Raw genomic sequence first — 18,782 nt, forward strand, 5'->3', positions numbered from 1 at the left:
GGGAAATAATATATGCATACAAGAAAACCAGTTTAGGACTGTATAGTCCGAGACAATTATATTCTGAATCATGGTCTATCTTGCATTGTAGACCTTAGTTCAAAATAATTTTTAAATTATTTGTCTGCAGTTAACTTATTATGCATTTACAGTTAATAATTTTTATGTCTGTAAAGAAATTAAACACACATAACATTTTAACTACAAATACATAAACTATAAACTATACGTATAGAATATTATGTTAACAACAGACGTATAATATATTGTTAACATATTATGTGTTTGCATTTAACATATTTTATACTTACAGTTAACAGTATGTGTTTGTAGTTATCATTTTATGTGTTTATAGTTAACATGTTATGTGCCTTCAATGTATTTATATGGACATAAATGGTTACCTGCAAGTACAAAATATATCAACTACAAACATATAGTGGGTGTTTGGTAAATAGTTGTTAGTGAATTTGGTTAACTGGTTTGACTTGCTTAGAACATTAGCTGGTTGTATAAAGCTAATAGCTGATTACATGCAAAATGACTTGTAAGTGCATAATTCATTTTCTCAAAAAGTTGATCGAAAAAACTACTTTTAAGCAACATTTTGGAACAATAAACTGATTAACCAAACAGTCAAACACTTGACTGTTTAATTAAATCAAATAATTAATAGTAATTAAAAAAAAGTTAAAATTGACTAATAAACTAAGTATGTTAACCAAACGAGCCTCCACAGTGCAAGAGGTCCATGGTATAACAATTGATTTTGAGCATGATAAAGTTGGTCGAGCGCATGTTTTTCCATGTTTCGCTAGCTATTATTTAGTAAATCCGTTGCGCTTCTGAACGTCTAAACCTTTCCAGGAAAACCAAAGCTTTCTATTCTCCAAGATGACCGTCTTCACCACCGGCGGCTACCTTGCCGGGAAACATGTCTTCCCGGCGGTTAACTACTCATCATCAGGCGAGGCAGTCTCTCAGCGGCTCGTGGACGCCGCACACGCCGACGATCTGAACCTATCGATGGAGCTCTTAGCCGACCCTTTCATCGACGTTAACTACGTCGGAACTGTGTGCTTGAGGTCGAGAAGAACGGAGCTGGTTTTGCACGACGAAACTGCGACTGAGGTCCGGGTTGAATTCGAGGAGTTCAAGACTGAGATCACGCCTCTGTTCCTTGCCGCGCATAACGGAAATGCGACTCTTGTGAGGAAGCTACTGGTGAGTGAGTAATCCTCAGCTAGGTAACACTTGTGTGAGACTATCTTACCGGTCACAATCTGTGTGAGACGGTTGAAGTTTTTATTAATGGATTAAAATTTTTAAGGAATAAGGGCCAAATAGGCCATCGAATTGCACACAATAATACAATTAGGTCATTGAACCTAAAAAACTAACAATTAAGTCCCTAAACTAATTAATTTCAAACAATTCTTCCAATTTGAAGGTTTCCAACAGGTCATCCTTCCAAACTAATTATTTTTTTAAAAAATAAATTTTAAAAATTAATTATTTTTAAATTAAATTTTAAAAAAGTAGGACCCGATCGGAGAAGACCGTGTCCGGCCGATTTCTTCGCCTCCATGGCCGGAGTCCTTTTTTTAAAAAAAAAAAATTAAATAATTAATAATTAATTTTTAAAATTTATTTTTTTTAAAATAATTAATTTGGAAGGATGACCTGTTGACTTGTTGGAAACCTTCAAATTGAAAGAATTGTTTGAAATTGGTTAGTTTAGGGACCCAATTGTTGTTTTTTGAGTTCAGTGGCCTAATTGAATTATCGTGTGCAGTTCGATGACCTATTTGACCCTTATTCTAATTTTTAATTAATGAGTCAAATTTTTGATCTCATTAATAAATTGAGACCTGTGAGACGGTCTTACACACATTTTTAGCTAGCACTTTTAGTTTGTTATTTGAACATGTATGTATTTCTTAATTCTTATTAAGATTAGGAATATAATATAATGGTCTAAAAAATGAACCAACATTGGGATGCATTTTTGCATTTTTCATTCACTCAAAGTGGGGAAAATAAAAATGTTAACTGTGTAGCTTGCGCATGATGATTTGGTCACAAGAGAATCCATAGGAGAGGTTAGGATGAAATGCTTACCACTTATGTCAAAAGCTATAGCTAGTACTTAAGCCTCAATTTTATAAGGTTTATTTGCTTATACCTGACCTGACTCTGATACCATTTGTTACGATCAAGCGCTTACAACTTATGCCAATGTTGCAGAAGGCGCTAGGCGCCTAGTGCCTAGAGTGCCTAGGTGCCTAGGCGTCACTTAGGCGGCCAAGTAATTCGAGTATATCGTCTCTACTTTTCCTACTCAGACTTGTGAGTTGTTAGATTGTTATAATTTACAAACTAGTTAACTACACAAGTTAGATGGTTAGTTGAGTACATGATTAGAGGAATATAAAAGAGGAGCATCCGAGTAAGCAAAAAGGAAATAAAAAAACCACTCGATTGAGTTGAGCACCAACCCGGCCGAGTTGGGCGCTAACTTGGACGAGTTAAGCGCCTAACTCAGCGCCTAGTTGGCTGGTTAGTCAGCCGGTCTACTAAAAGCCGCCTATGGCTGAAATCGCCTCGGCCTAGGAACTCCTAGCGCCTAGTCCGCCTAGGCAAATTTTACAATACTACTTACGCTAAAAGCTATAGCAAGTAGCGAATAGGCTACTTTATTTCCTTATATCATCACACATTTTCGAAACACTAAGTGCTAGACTTGGCCTTTAAACTCTTTACCGGCCTCCGCCCAATAATCCTTCAGCCATTCGGTGTTAGCTAGACTTAGTCTTTACCGATCGGAAGACATTATATTGATTAATGAAATAATGTATGGGACAAGAAGACTACTATACATTATTGTTGTTATTCTGACATGTGGTAGTGTTTTTGAGGGCAGAGGGATGGAGCCACAGTGAACCATAAATTGTTCCGAGGCTATGCGACAACAGCAGCAGTGAGGGAGGGTCATGGTGAGACATTAGAGATCCTACTCAAAGCCGGAGGAGCAGCTCAAGCTGCCTGCGAGGAGGCTTTGTTGGAAGCATGCCTACATGGGCGGGCCACACATGCACACATCCTCATGGCCTCCCAAATGATCCGCCCCCATGTTGCACTTCATGCTCTTGTCACAGCATCCTCTAGAGGATTCATTGAATTTGTAGATTCACTCCTCAAGGTACGTATGTATAGTAACTCATTTTCACTCACATTATTGTTTATTCAACTTACACCTACAATTGGTTGAGCATATAATACAGAGTTAATCAACCTGTAGAGTGTGATTGAGTAGAAAAAACTCATTTATCTTTAATCAAAGGTCAAGAGTTTGATCATTGGCTTTGAGTATGCAACATTCTTAAATCTCCAGGTCAATTGTCTCACCCAAAAGAGGTGCCTACAATTCAGCGAGGGGATTAGTGACTGTGTCTGGCGGTGGAAACTCTGAGTACAACCCAAAAAATAATAATATAGAGTTAATCACTATTTTGATCTCTCAATTATTTTTCAATTAACAATGTAGTCTCTAGTTTTCAATTTCAATCAATTTGATGCATTTTTTAAAATTTTATCAATTTGGTCATTGTAAGAGTTTAATTGACGAAATTTTAAACAATTTGAGTATCAAATTGGTTGAAATTGAAAATTAGGGACTATATTGATAGTTGGGAAACAATTGAGGGACCAAATGGTTATTTCCCCTATAATATATATGTGGTGTTTGAAAAATGACTTATATATCAGTGAAAGTCTAATTTATTTAACCAAGTTTAACTTGTTTGATTGGTCAAACAGTTAATATTAATGTTTGATAAACAACTTTTTTGACTTAATTTATTGATGTCAATAAGCTGAAAATGGAAATATTACTTTGAATAATTCACCGATATTAGTTTATTGTATTTTTGTTTTCAAAGTCTAATTAACCCTAAATAGTGGTTGGTTATGTGTTGATGATTATGTTGTGTTATTATTAACAACGTATGGTTATTTCCTTTCAATAAAAAAACAACGTATGATTATTATATTTTTAATTGAAATTGTATTTTTAATATTAAATTATATATTATTAACTACCCAGTATTTCTTTATAATTATAGCAATATTACTAATAAAACAAAAAATAATAGTTAAAAACCAATTAATAATGAGTTAATACTCAAAATGAGTTAATTCCAGCAATGGTCCTTCGACTATATTTATTTTTCAAAATTAATCCTCGACTTTTTATTTGGACACTTTACGTCCCTTGACTTTCAATTTCTTTTTAATTGAGGTCCTTTCGTCAGATTACGGTAAAGTGGACTTTAAATGAAAGAGTAAAGTAGTCATTTCATCTGCCTAATGTATAATTCTTCGTATTTCTTCCTTATATACGCGACTTCGGACGTCAGATTCACTTAATTTTTTAATCCCTAATGGAATTTAATTTTGTTCTTCGAGTGAATTTGGAGATTAAGCAATTAAGTGAATCTATTGTTCTCTGTTTGTTAATCTGTTAAAAGAGTGTTAAGTACAGGGATAATATAGTCATTTTTTTTTTTGGTTGCGGGCTGCTAACTCACCAGAAAGGAAAATCCTTGATTTACCAAAAATTACAAGAAGCTCTAAGACATCAAAACCTTTGGACAAAAATATATCAAGGAGAATCCAAATTAAATTTACAACGAATGAACCGAAAGTCGTTTATTATTATTATTTTTTTATTTCAAAAAATAATAATAATACAACAATAACATTAAATTATAAAAAGTCGTTTATTATTATTATTTTTTTATTTCAAAAAATAATAATAATACAACAATAACATTAAATTATAAAAATATTTTAAGAGTTAAGTAAATAACACAATGTACTTATGCATGCTCTTATAGCCGTATAGGTCATTTTACATGTAATAAGTTAAAATAAACAACTAATGTTGGAAAATTAGCTTAAAAATGACATAAAATGGCATTATAAGTGGCTACCTTGTGGTACAATTATCAGTGGGGTCCACTTCCGATTTGGGTCGGGTCAAAGTGGATTCGTGTTCTTCGTAGTGAGACGAAGAGATTGATATATTGTACGCTCAAAACGGATAATGGGTGAATGAGATATTGATTCTCAAAGTAGACCCATTTAAATTGGGAAATGAAGGGAAAATGTAGGACTTTGTCCCACATTGGTTTGGAAACAAGATTTGCCCCCCTTATATACATGAGCTCTTTTCAAGCTTGTAGAATTGTATAGCATAGAGGCTCTCTCGCGCAGGGGGGGGGGGGGGTGCAAATCAAAATCCAACTAGAGGACATCAAAAAGGCTTGAAATCAAGCCCGAGCTCGCGTGCGCCGGCACCTGCGGGCACGAATGTCGTCCGGTAACGAGATGTACTCTCGTGTGAACCTGCACCCCAACGGTCTGAAACCCGAAAGTTCAGCCCGTTGTACAGATTAAACTCATCTGTTACGGAATTAATACTGTTTTAATTCCAATTTTACTGCCATGTTGAATGCTATCCCTTCCAACGAGCCCTATATAAAGAAGAGGTTGGGCAGAAGCATTTTATACACACAGTGAGAAAAACGAAGGAATTCCAGTATAGTTTTCAGCTTCAAAACTTCTGCTTCTACTCTCTTCTTTCCCCAGCTGTGTTCCAGCTTTGTTTTGTTCGCCGGGCTCTTTGTTTAGGTGCTTAAACAAAGAGTCGTAGCACGTTTTATCCTGGGAAACCTAGGCTACAACGCTCCTAGCACTTGTGGGAGGTAGCAAATAAGGTTTTAAGGAAAAGAACCTTGTGTTCGAACTCGTGCTAAAGCCTTCACCCAAACACTCAACCTTTTCCTTCCTAGTTTCTGATTTCCCATATAATATTAATCTTTCCGTAGGATTATTATTATTTTGGGATTTTACAACCATATTACCCAACAATCTTAAAACCTTATTTCCGTTTCCCGTTGGTTGTTTATCTCTAATTTCCTAGAAGAAATGGAGAATCCAGTTTTGCCAGCTCTCGGGGAGGAGAATGTTGTTGAGAACAACAGTGGTGGGAATGGCAATAATGTTGCTAATTCCCAGGCTACACCAGTGAACGTTGGTTCACAAGATGGTGGGAGCACCGAGGGATATATTCCCATGACTCGGGTACCTACGGTACCGAGTGGTTCGGCCGAAAGACCGGAGAAATTCACCGGTATTGATTCGAATTTCAAGAGGTGGCAGCAAAAGATGCTGTTCTACCTGGCAACTCTCGGCTTGGCGAGATTATTAACCGAGAAGGTTCCCGAATTAATGGAACAAGATGCCCAATCCGTGATGGCAGTTGGCTATTGGAAGGATTCGGACTTCCTATGCCGAAACTACATCCTAAACGGATTATGTGATGCTTTATACGATGTATATCGCAAGATAGGCACAACAAAAGAGTTGTGGGAAGCCTTGGATCATAAATACCGAAGTGAGGATGCCGGCGCAAAGAAATTTGTGGTTGGCCGATTCCTTGACTTCAAAATGGTTGATTCCAAGACCGTGCTAAGTCAGGTTGAGGATTTACAACTAATCTTTGATGAAATCCGTGACGAAGGCATGACGTTGAGTGAAGCCTTCCTAGTGGGATCCGTTATCCACTTGCTGCCTCCAGGGTGGAAGGACTTCAAGAATTACCTTAAGCATAAGCGAAAGGAAATGAACCTGGAGGACCTGATCCAGTGACTCCGAATTGAGGAGGGGAACAGGACGAATGATGGCAGAAATACTGTCACTGTTGGCGCTAAGGCCAATGTTGTGGAGCATGCCAAAGGCTCCAAGAAGAACAAGAAGGACAAGCAGAAGCTAGGTCCGAAAGGAGGCATTACCAAGAAGAAATTTCATGGAAAATGCTTCAATTGTGGCAAGACTGGCCACAAGTCCTCTGAATGCAAAGTTCCTAAGAAGAAAAACAAGAGTTCTGAAGCCAACATGGTTGAGGAAAGCAATCAGAAGGAGGTCGAGATTAGCCTTTCGGCTATGGTGACCGAGGTGAACCTCGTGGACTCTAACCCACGAGAGTGGTTCATCGATACTGGTGCAACAAGGCACTTGTGTTGCAACCGAGAGATGTTCAATACCTTTGAGACCGTTGAGGGCGAGAAGGTTTGGATGGGAAACTCTGCTCAGTCTGCTGTGGAAGGCATGGGCAAGGTGGTTCTGAAGATGACTTCCGGGAAGGAACTGACGTTGAACAACGTGCTGTATGTTCCAGAGCTGAGGAAGAATCTGGTGTCTGGCTCACTGTTGAACAAGCATGGCTTTCGCATGGTGTTCGAGTCAGACAAGGTTGTTTTGTCTAAGTTAGGAATGTTTGTAGGCAAAGGTTATGTAACCGATGGGCTCTTTAAGCTCAATGTAATGCCTATTATGAATAAAAGCAAAGTTACTTCCGTTTACTTGCTTGAGTCTTCCAATTTGTGGCATGGTAGACTAGGTCACGTTAATTATAATTCTATGCGTAGATTAATTAACATGAACCTAATTCCTAACTTTCATATTAACACAAATAACAAGTGTGAAATTTGTGTTGAGGCAAAATTAACAAAAGTACCTTTCAAACCGGTTGAAAGGGAAACTGAACCACTAGAATTAATCCATAGTGATTTGTGCGATTTCAGATCGATACAAACGAGAGGTGGTAATAAATATTTTATCACCTTTATCGACGACAGCACACGTTATTGCTATGTGTATTTGCTTAAAAGCAAAGACGAAGCCTTGGAAAAATTCATTCTTTATAAGAATGAAGTTGAAAACCAACTTAATCAAAAGATTAAGAAAGTTAGAAGCGATAGAGGTGGTGAGTACGAAGCACCTATTGGTGACTTCTGTGCGAGTGTAGGTATAATACACGAGCGTACTGCACCTTACTCACCTCAATCGAACGGTGTTGCCGAACGAAAGAATCGTACATTGAAAGATATGATGAATGCGATGCTTATAAGTTCGGGCCTACCTCAAGATACGTGGGGTGAGGCTATTTTGACAAGTAATTACCTTTTAAATAAGGTACCCCACAAGAAGCTTGATAGGACTCCTTATGAGCTGTGGAACGGTAGGAAACCTTCCTACCAGTACCTGAAAGTGTGGGGGTGTCTTGCCAAAGTTTTGGTGCCAACACCTAAGAAAGTAAAGATAGGTCCTAAGACAGTGGACTGTATCTTTATTGGCTATGCACATAATAGTAGTGCTTATCGGTTCTTAGTACACGAGTCCCATAATCCGGACGTACACGAGAACACGATAATAGAATCAAGGAATGCATCTTTCTTTGAAAATGTATTTCCTTGTAGGTCCAATGAGGGACCGAGTTCGTCAAAACGAACGTTTGACGAAGCTATGGATAATGATAGTGGGGAATCCGAGAGAGAACCCGAGCTCGAGCCAAGACGCAGTAAGCGGGCGAGAGTTGGAAAATCATTTGGTCCTGATTTTCTAACTTGTTGGAGTACGATTCGAGTACTCTAACTTGTTTATTAGAAAATGAACCCGATTTTCTATCTTGTTTGATAGAAAACGAGCCTCGAACGTACGGAGAAGCCGTGACTTCTACAGAAGGACCAATGTGGAAAGAGGCTATTAAAAGTGAAGTGGATTCTATTTTACAGAATCACACTTGGGAACTTGTTGATCTTCCTCCGGGTAGTAAACCCTTAGGATCCAAGTGGGTCTTTAAAAGGAAGATGAAACCCGATGGTTCCATCGAGAAGTATAAGGCTAGGCTTGTAATCAAGGGTTACAGGCAACGCGAGGGCCTTGATTACTTCGACACGTATTCTCCCGTGACGAGAATAAATTCCATTAGAATGATACTTGCTATAGCCGCGTTGCGGAATTTAGAAGTTCATCAAATGGACGTTAAAACCGCTTTCCTAAATGGCGAACTAGATGAGGAAATCTACATGGAACAACCCGAAGGGTTCGTGGTTCCGGGCCAAGAAAGGAAAGTGTGTAAGTTGGTTAAATCGCTATATGGTTTAAAACAAGCGCCTAAACAATGGCACGAGAAGTTTGACCATGCGATGTTAACTAATGGATTTAAAATAAACGAAAGTGACAAATGTGTCTACGTTAAGGAAACGATAGACGGCTATGTCATTCTCTGTTTATACGTAGATGATATACTCATCGTTGGTAGTAACGATCGGATGATCAAGTCTACCAAAACCATGTTAAATGCGAGATTTGACGTGAAAGATATGGGTTTGGCTGATTTAATCCTCGGGATTAGAATCATTAGAAGACCTGATGGTCTTGTGTTGAGCCAATCTCACTATATTGATAAAATCCTTGGGAAATTTATCAAGGATAATCATCAAGGGACTAGGACGCCTCTAGATCGAAGCGTTCATCTAACCAAAAACCACGGAGAATGTATTTCTCAAGTAGAATATGCTCGGGTTATTGGTAGTTTGATGTATCTTATGAGCTGTACTAGACCGGATATTGCATTTGCGGTTAGTAAACTCAGTAGATATACAAGTAACCCCGGTGCCATGCACTGGACGGCAATAGTGAAGGTTCTGAGATACTTAAGGTATACTCGAGACCTTGGACTGCACTATGGGAGATATCCTGCTGTACTTGAAGGGTATAGCGACGCTAGCTGGATATCTGACATTAAGGACTCCAAGTCCACGAGTGGCTATGTGTTTACATTAGCCGGTGCAGCCGTTGCATGGAAATCCTCTAAGCAGACCGTGATAGCTAGATCCACGATGGAATCTGAGCTAATAGCCTTGGACAAATGTTGTGAAGAGGCTGAATGGCTACGCCATTTTTTAGAGGATATTCCTAATTGGGAAAGACCTGTACCTCCAATGTGTGTGCATTGCGATAGTCAAGCTGCAATTGGACGAGTACAGAATCATATGTATAATGGTAAGTCTAGACATGTGCGTCGTAGACATAATACCATTAGACAACTTCTCACAACTGGTGTTGTCTCGATTGACTACGTAAAGTCAGAAGACAATATAGCGGATCCGCTAACCAAAGGGTTATGTAGAGTAGCTGTGGAGAAGTTGAGACGAGGAATGGGTCTAAAGCCCTTGGTATAAAGTTCTATAGTGGACACCCAACCTAGCTGGCACCTAGGTTCAATGGGACAACTAAATTATGGAACGGAGCGTGTCACTGTGGGGGTCTCGGATTCCCTACCACTCCTCGTTAGAAACAGTGGCTCCCGCACAAGGTTAGCATGTTAAATGCTTTAGTGATTCGAATGTCGATTGACATATGGGAGTATGCGGGATACTCGGGAAAGAATCACCTATGTGAGAGAGAAGTGAGGGTCGCTTCAAAGGAGAATTGACGGGCACAATTCTTCACAAACTCTTGCAGAACCAGGAATGGTGACCCACGACCAAAATGGGCACAATCATGAGAACAAAGCATTGTTGGGAGATTCCTGTGTGAGATATGTCATCGTCTACACAAACGGCAGTCGGTTCAAAGACATCGCGTTCTACCGTACAGCCAGTAGAGTAAATGTATCTTCACGAGGGAAGGTTCAAAGGGTGTGACCCTACCTATCCTATGCAGGGATCGACCGTTGAACACAGTTGTTTCCGATTTTAAAATACCCCGAAAATCAATTTTTCATTCATGTGGGGGATTGTTGGAAAATTAGCTTAAAAATGACATAAAATGGCATTATAAGTGGCTACCTTGTGGTACAATTATCAGTGGGGTCCACTTCCGATTTGGGTCGGGTCAAAGTGGATTCGTGTTCTTCGTAGTGAGACGAAGAGATTGATATATTGTACGCTCAAAACGGATAATGGGTGAATGAGATATTGATTCTCAAAGTAGACCCATTTAAGTTGGGAAATGAAGGGAAAATGTAGGACTTTGTCCCACATTGGTTTGGAAACAAGATTTGCCCCCCTTATATACATGAGCTCTTTTCAAGCTTGTAGAATTGTATAGCATAGAGGCTCTCTCGAGCGGGGGGGGGGGTGCAAATCAAAATCCAACTAGAGGACATCAAAAAGGCTTGAAATCAAGCCCGAGCTCGCGTGCGCCGGCACTTGCGGGCACGAATGTCGTCCGGAAATGGGCTGGCCTTACGGGCTAAGTTATGCCTAACTTCGGTATCATTTTCCATCTGATATAGTCACTTGGTTCGGTCAAAACCGAACTGAGAGCACCTACTCTCGTGTGTAGCACGAGAGGTTGTGGTGCAACGAGAGCACAACTCTCGTGCATCTGTGACCACGAGAGCAGTGCACTCTCGGGTTGCACCACAGTGCACACGAGAGATGTACTCTCGTGTTGCTGGTCCGTCTGCTCTCGTGTGAACCTGCACCCCAACGGTCTGAAACCCGAAAGTTCAGCCCGTTGTACAGATTAAACTCATCTGTTACGGAATTAATACTGTTTTCTGAGTTTAATCCTACTTAGTGGGTGACCGTTACAGGTGTTACACAATTGGTTTTAATCCCAATTTACTGCCATGTTGAATGCTATCCCTTCCAACGAGCCCTATATAAAGAAGAGGTTGGGCAGAAGCATTTTATACACACAGTGAGAAAAACGAAGGAATTCCAGTATAGTTTTCAGCTTCAAAACTTCTGCTTCTACTCTCTTCTTTCCCCAGCTGTGTTCCAGCTTTGTTTTGTTCGCCGGGCTCTTTGTTTAGGTGCTTAAACAAAGAGTCGTAGCACGTTTTATCCTGGGAAACCTAGGCTACAACGCTCCTAGCACTTGTGGGAGGTAGCAAATAAGGTTTTAAGGAAAAGAACCTTGTGTTCGAACTCGTGCTAAAGCCTTCACCCAAACACTCAACCTTTTCCTTCCTAGTTTCTGATTTCCCATATAATATTAATCTTTCCGTAGGATTATTATTATTTTGGGATTTTACAACCATATTACCCAACAACTAATTTACCAAACACCTTTCTTTAACTAGTTAATATTATCATATTGTCAAACTAGCTAAAACCATCAACTATCCCTATCAGCTAAATCAATCATCTATCAACTAAATTCTAATTGACAAACATCCACATAACTATAAATGTGCAATCTAACTATCAACTTAGATTTTTAATTAAAATTATGCACATACTCCAATTTAGTATTAGAGTTAATCACATGAAAAGAAGATGTCAAGGAGTGCAATACGACTTTAGTCTTTTAAGGACCAAAAAAAATTTCTTGTGTTGATACCTTTTGTTTGACTTCAGTAACAAAATAGCTAAAAGAAAACATGACCACTTGTTCTGCATCACCGCATGCAGTTATTTTTGTTCCCTCTTGTGTTGCCTGCGTGAATTGTGATGTTCCAATAGCGCAACTTCAAAGTATGTTATACAGTCATCATACATTGCATACCAATATATATATATATATATATATATATATATATATATATATATATTATATTGGTCTAACCATAAGTGATGTGTAATCAATTGTGTTGGGCAGAGGCTCGTGAAGGGTCAAGTCCAATACCAGGTAAATAGGAGATTGTTAGTCGGAGGCTTAAAAGGCCAAGTCTTGCTCCATGTCTTTTAAAAATGTCGCATTATATAAAAAAATAAAGTTGTGCATTTAATACTAGTTATAACTTTTGGTGTAGTGATATATGTCACGGGTTTGAGTCCAAGAGGACAAAAAAATAATTAATGTTTATTTTTATTTATTATTTGCTTTGTTTTTGATGATTCAGTTTGGAGTGGATGTCAACGCAAGTGCTAGGGTGCTACTTCAGTCTTCCAATCCACCTCTTTATGCAAATGTTAATTGTAATGCACTTGCTGCTGCAGTTGTTAATAGGCAAGTATCTGTCGTCCACCTTCTTCTACAGGTAATTATTTATGTACATTTTTATTTGACCAAATTCCAATTTTGGTTCCATTGAGTATTAACAAAATGAAAGCTTTGACTTACATATTTAATTCTTATCAATTTGAGTTAATTACCGAAATGGTCCCTTGACTATTGCAAAATTACCGATTTGGTCTTTGACTATTTTTTTGACCAATTAAGTCCCTTAACTTTAAAAATCTTAACCAATTTGGTCCTCAATTTGTTTGACCGTTAGTCAACCGTTAACTTGGGACCAAATTGATAATTTTGCTATAGTCAAGGGACCATTTGGGTAATTAATTTTAGGGGTGGGCAATTCGGTTCAGTTTTCTTGAAACGAACCGTACCGAACAACCGAACGGTATTGAATTCTTGTATACTGAACGGTATTCGGTTCGATTTGATTTACTTTTGTTATTATTATTATTATTATTATTATTATTATTATTATTATTATTATTATTATTATTATTATTATTATTATATTATTTATTTATTTATTTAAAAAAAACAAACGGTATTCGGTTCGGTTTGATTTTTTACCGAACAATTCGGTTCGGTTTTTTATCGAACCGTTCGGTATACAAGAATCTAATACCGTTCGGTTGTTCGGTACGGTTCAGTTTGGAAAAATCGAACCGAATTGTCCACCCCTAAAGTTAATTACCGAAATGGTCCCTTGACTATAGCAAAATTACCAATTTGGTCCCACGTTAACGGTTGACTAACAGTCAAACAAACGGAGGACCAAATTGATTAAAATTTTTAAATTTGAGGGACTTAATTGGTCAAAAAAATAGTCAAGGACCAAATTGATAATTTCGCTATAGTCAAGGAACCATTTCGGTAATTAATTCTATCAATTTTTATCAACGTCTATTGTGTTAATGACAAAATTCATCATGTCTGTCATTCCTCTATTTAAAACATTCTAGAGTATGAAATTATTAAGGGTATTTTTATCATTTCATAATTAAGATGTCATTTTAAGCATGAATAGAGGAGATTTAAATCTTATGATGATCCCAATTCGTCTTTCTCCTCCTTATCTTTTTCTCCTTCTAATTCTTGTAAGAAGGATGAAGAGGAGAACCGAATTGGAATCGTAGGAACGAATTAAATCCCTCTATTCATATTTGAATTAGGATATTAGATTATAAAAACGACGAAAATACTCTTATAATTTCATATTCTGACATGTCCTAAAGATAGTAGTGACAGACAGGATGAATTTTGGCACTAAAACAATAGCTGTCCATGAAAATTATAACCAATTAAACATGTGGACAAAAACTGTCATTTTGCATGAGACTAGAATTAGTATTTGCCCTTTCTTTTTATTTAGTGTTAAGATGGATGCGGGAATCAAAACATATACATACACCAGGCTTAATTAAGATTTTGATGATTTGATGACTACAATAATTTTCAGAGGGGTGCAAGATCAGACTGTAATGTGAGACTAGGAGCTTGGTTTTGGGAGGTCACAACCGGAGAGGAGTTTAGAGTGGGAGTTGGGCTAGCTGAGCCTTACCCTATCACTTGGTGTGCAGTGGAGTATTTTGAAGGCACTGGGGCTATACTAAAGGCAATGCTGCAGAAACACCACATCTCTCCTAATACCCCTCATTTTGGGAGGACAATCCTCCACCATGCCATCCTGTGTGGCAACTCTAAAGCAGTTGAGGTGCTTTTGAGCAGTGGGGCAAACCCAGAACTTGCTGCTGGATTCTTTGCTTTACACTTTGGTGTTCAAAGGGGTAACCTAGATTTAGTTCAGTCTTTGATAAGAAAAGGTAGTTGTGATGTGAATGAGCTCGACCGCGAAGGCTATACTCCACTCATGTTGGCTGCAAAGGCTGGCAACATAGCCATGTGTAGGCTTCTACTTTCATGCAGAGCTAGGTTGGGCATTGAAAACGCAAGGTTTGAGACCGCGCTATCACTAACCAGAAACAATAATAATGGCAACAGTAGTGGGTTTGTGGAAGAAATGATAGTCGATGAGTTTGCTCGGGAGGTGGTGTTGGAAGGGGCATATGTAAAGAAGCATACAAAGGGTGGGAGAGGGGCTCCTCACAGGAAGATGGTGAAAATGTTGGGGGATTCGGGGGAGCTGAGGTGGGGGAAGTCACGCAAGAGGAATGTGATATGTGAAGGGGCTGAAGTAGGGCCGAGTTCAAAGTTTCGTTGGAACCGCAGGAAGAAGCTTGATGGTGATGCTCCAGGGGTTTTCAGAGTGGTGACCACAAAGAACAAGGAGATTCATTTTGAATGTGAAGGTGGAACTGAAATGGCTGAGCTTTGGGTTAGGGGAATAAAGCTAGTAACTCGTGAAGCTGTTAATATTGGTAGATCACAAAAGCCAGAAAATAGGAAATGAGCCCCTCGGGCTTAGCTCACTCGTTCAGTAGGTAGTATTTGGGAGAAGAAATTAAGGTTAGAATTTCGGGCATGGCAGTGTGGGTATTATGTCCAAAGTGGACAGATCCCTTGTGTGCACCAACATTTGGTCCTGTTTGTTAGGTCATTAAGTCACCGTGATTTATATTCTCCCAAATGCTCAATCAGGCTCTTGCGATTGGGGATTCAAACTTTTTTGGGAGAAGAAAATAGGAAATGACTAATCAACAAGTTGCACTACTTTGGTTCATATGTATATATAGTTTGCTTTTGTTCCTTTAATTTACATTTTCCCTTGTGTTGAAAGTTTGGTTTATGCAAATCAGAACAGTTTTTAGAACATTTGGTTTTGAACTTCTTCTGATTGGTATTAACCTGCATCTCCAAATGGGGTTGGTTTTTTTATATTTTAATGACAGGTGCCTCTCTACTAACACTTGGTTTTCAAACTTCCAGAATGCTAATATTGTAGAACAGCTTAATTGAAAGAAAAAAAAAGGGAGCGTTAGTGTTAATCGAAATGCTACAACCCCAACATATAATCATAGATCGAATTGGGATAGATTTATGTATGTAAAAGCAATGGAATAATCTAATACATAGAAGGAAGAGCTTTGAGAGGCTTGTGGCCTTCAAAGCTAAAAATAGTATTCAATTCAAATTGTTCTTTCCTTTTTCAGGTTACAACCTAACAAATAGCTTAGTATTTATAGTAGTTATTTTAGTGGTAGAATATTCAAGTGGTTACGAATATAATGAGGATGAGAACTCTAAGAACCTAACAAATAGCTTAGTATTTATAGTAGTTATTTTAGTGGTAGAATATTCAAGTGGTTACGAATATAATGAGGATGAGAACTCTAAGAAACTGTATTGAATGAACTGTTATTATAATTGTACATCGGAATATATATACAAGGGGAATTACAGGAAGACTAGGATAGGGAGTCATAATATGACTCAAATACAAAGAGTCCTAACACTAGTCCTAATACTCCTCCTCAAGCACATTGTATACTAGTAACTTGTAGCTTGTCCCTAAGAAAAGAAAATCTAGTACTACGCAAGGCTTTAGTAAATATCTTTGCAAATTGATCCTTTGTTGAGATGAAGTTGACTTGAATATCTCCAGCAGCAACACTGTCTCTAACAAAGTGGTAGTCTATCTCTACGTGCTTAGTATGAGCATGGAAGATGTGATTTGCACACATATATGTAGCACCAAGATTGTCACACCATAATTAAGGAATAGAGATACCTGGTACTTTAATCTCGCGCAGCAGTTAAACAATCCATATTACCTCAACATAAACATCAGCTAGAGCTTTATATTTTGCCTCAGTAGAAGATCTAACAACAGTTCTTTGTTTCTTATAGACCCAAGACACAAGATTAGAGCCAACACACCGAATCCACTTGTAGATTTTCGATCCTACGGACAGCCAGCCCTGTCGAAATCAGAGAAGGCATGAATTTTCTTTGAAGATGACTTTCTGATTTGTAAACCAAAAGTGACAGTTCCCTTAACATACCTCAAAACTCTCTTTAATTGCTCCCAATGTGAAACTGTAGGAGCATGCATGTGTTGACATAATTGATTGACTGCAAAGAAAAGATCAGGACGAGTGATAGTTAAATACTGTAATGCACCAACCAAACTCCTGTACTGTGCGGGATCATCGTACAATTTTGCATTAAAAACCATGGTTTTTGAAGCAGAAATAGGAGTAGATAGCTCTTTATATTCTGCCATTCAAACACGTTTTAGAATGTCATTCATGTATCTGTGTTGTGAAAGCAAAATTTCATCATTGCATTTAATTGTCTCAATTCCAAGAAATCATCCAGGTTCACCAAGATCTCTAATTTTAAATGCAGTAGATAATTTTGACACTAACTGAGTAACTAGATCCTGATCACTCCCCATCATAAGTATATCATCCACATAAACTAGCAGGTATACACAATCATATCCTTTTGAGCAATAAAACAAGGACACATCCGTTGTTGACGCCTCAAAACCAACGGATAGTAAAAAAGTGTGCAAATGATTAAACCAAGCCCTAGGTGCTTGTTTTAATCCGTAAAGAAACGTTTTTAGTAAGCAAACATGATTTGGATACTGAACATCAACATAACCAGGTGGTTGCTTCTTATACACAATTTCAGACATATTTTCATACAAGAAGGCTTTATGAACATCAATTAATTAAGTTGCTTAATGGTCCACCCAGATGATAAAGCTAGAGAAAGAAGTAACCTGACAGTGGTTGGTTTGACCCCTGGACTGAAAGTATCAAAGAAATCTTGTCCAAGTGCCTAATTGAACCCCTTTGCTACTAGTTTCGCTTTATGTCTTTCAATGGAGCTATCGGCCTTTTGTTTTGTACGAAAGACCCACTTACACTCAATAATATTCATACCTACCTGTGAGGGTACAAGACACCATGTTTGATTTTGAAGAAGAGCATTAAACTCTTGATCCACAGCTTCACGCCATTTTGAATGCTTAATCGCCTAAATGTAACAAGTGGGATCCGTATGGCAAACCTGAACTGTTAAAGTTGATGGAGGAGCCTGAGACTGACTACGAGTGATCATCGCGTAAGTTTGGGTGGTGGACTTCATGGATTTTCCCCGAGGCCTGCCATGAGGCCATAAAGCCTGCTGGACAGGCTGGTCGTTTGGCTCGTGCTCGGGCAGACAGGCTAGTTGGATGGAGGCTGTTGCGGTGAAGGCAGTGCGGCAATATCGCCGCTGGGTGCGATGTCAACACTGCCATGAGGCTGGCTAGGCGGGGCAGTGACGGTGGCGGTAGGATAAAGAGCCGATTCAGCCCATGGATTTATCTGTATTGGTTGAGATGCCGGCAAGGTATTTTTAGTAGCAAAGGGATACATTGTCTCATCAAATCTCAGATGCCTGAACACATAAATCTTGTTAGTGTGTAAGTCCATGTACCTATACCCCCGAAACGACTCAGGATATTCTAGAAAGACACATGGAGATGACCGATATGACATTTTGTGACAATTGTATGGTCTAAGATACGGATAACAAAGATACCCAAAGACGTGGAGAAAAGAATAGGACGGATGTGAGTTATGCAACTTTAAATAAGGAATGTAGTTATTTAACACAACATATGGCATTTTGTTGATTAAATAAACTACAGTTTCAAAGGCAAAATCCCAGAACTTGTATGGAATGGATGCACGGTGTAACACCCCGACATTTTAAAACTTTTGAGACTTATATAATAAAGGTATATTCTCATTAAATCCCAAAACACAATATAGTAGAGTACGGGGTGCTATGCCACACCTGAGCTAGAGAGCTCAGGTGCACAGGCTAACTAACTAATATCCTCAGTAATGTAAATACATAAGCATGGCACGCAGGCCGAAAGGGAAACTATCTACTCTACGCTCTAAATCTCTAGCGCGCTCCAGTGTTTACTCCACTGTGCCTGAAAGCCAAATATATCTGTTCAGCGAGAGATGCTGGTAACCCACTCCAACGCGTTGAAATAC

The 18,782-nt window shown here is 38.6% G+C and overlaps 2 protein-coding genes across 2 annotated transcripts; one reads left to right on the top strand and one right to left on the bottom strand.

Moving 5' to 3' along the window:
- The first annotated feature begins 836 nt into the window (after positions 1–836).
- LOC109146633 (ankyrin repeat domain-containing protein 50-like) lies at positions 837–15,603 on the top strand. Its single transcript, XM_019294290.1, has 4 exons — positions 837–1,224; positions 2,924–3,202; positions 12,707–12,844; positions 14,279–15,603. Exons 1-4 carry the CDS (start codon positions 895–897, stop codon positions 15,227–15,229), a joined length of 1,698 nt encoding a protein of 565 aa, XP_019149835.1. The 5' UTR covers positions 837–894; the 3' UTR covers positions 15,230–15,603.
- A 1,078-nt stretch (positions 15,604–16,681) lies between these two features.
- LOC109146641 (uncharacterized mitochondrial protein AtMg00810-like) lies at positions 16,682–17,176 on the bottom strand. Its single transcript, XM_019294296.1, has 2 exons — positions 17,104–17,176; positions 16,682–16,995 (listed from the first exon to the last, which is right to left on the bottom strand). The coding sequence occupies exons 1-2, from the start codon at positions 17,174–17,176 to the stop codon at positions 16,682–16,684; spliced, it is 387 nt and encodes a 128-aa protein (XP_019149841.1).
- Between the last annotated feature and the right edge of the window lie 1,606 nt (positions 17,177–18,782).

The sequence above is a fragment of the Ipomoea nil genome, unplaced genomic scaffold (assembly GCF_001879475.1).
Source record: "Ipomoea nil cultivar Tokyo-kokei standard unplaced genomic scaffold, Asagao_1.1 scaffold0233, whole genome shotgun sequence".
Taxonomy (NCBI): domain Eukaryota; kingdom Viridiplantae; phylum Streptophyta; class Magnoliopsida; order Solanales; family Convolvulaceae; genus Ipomoea; species Ipomoea nil.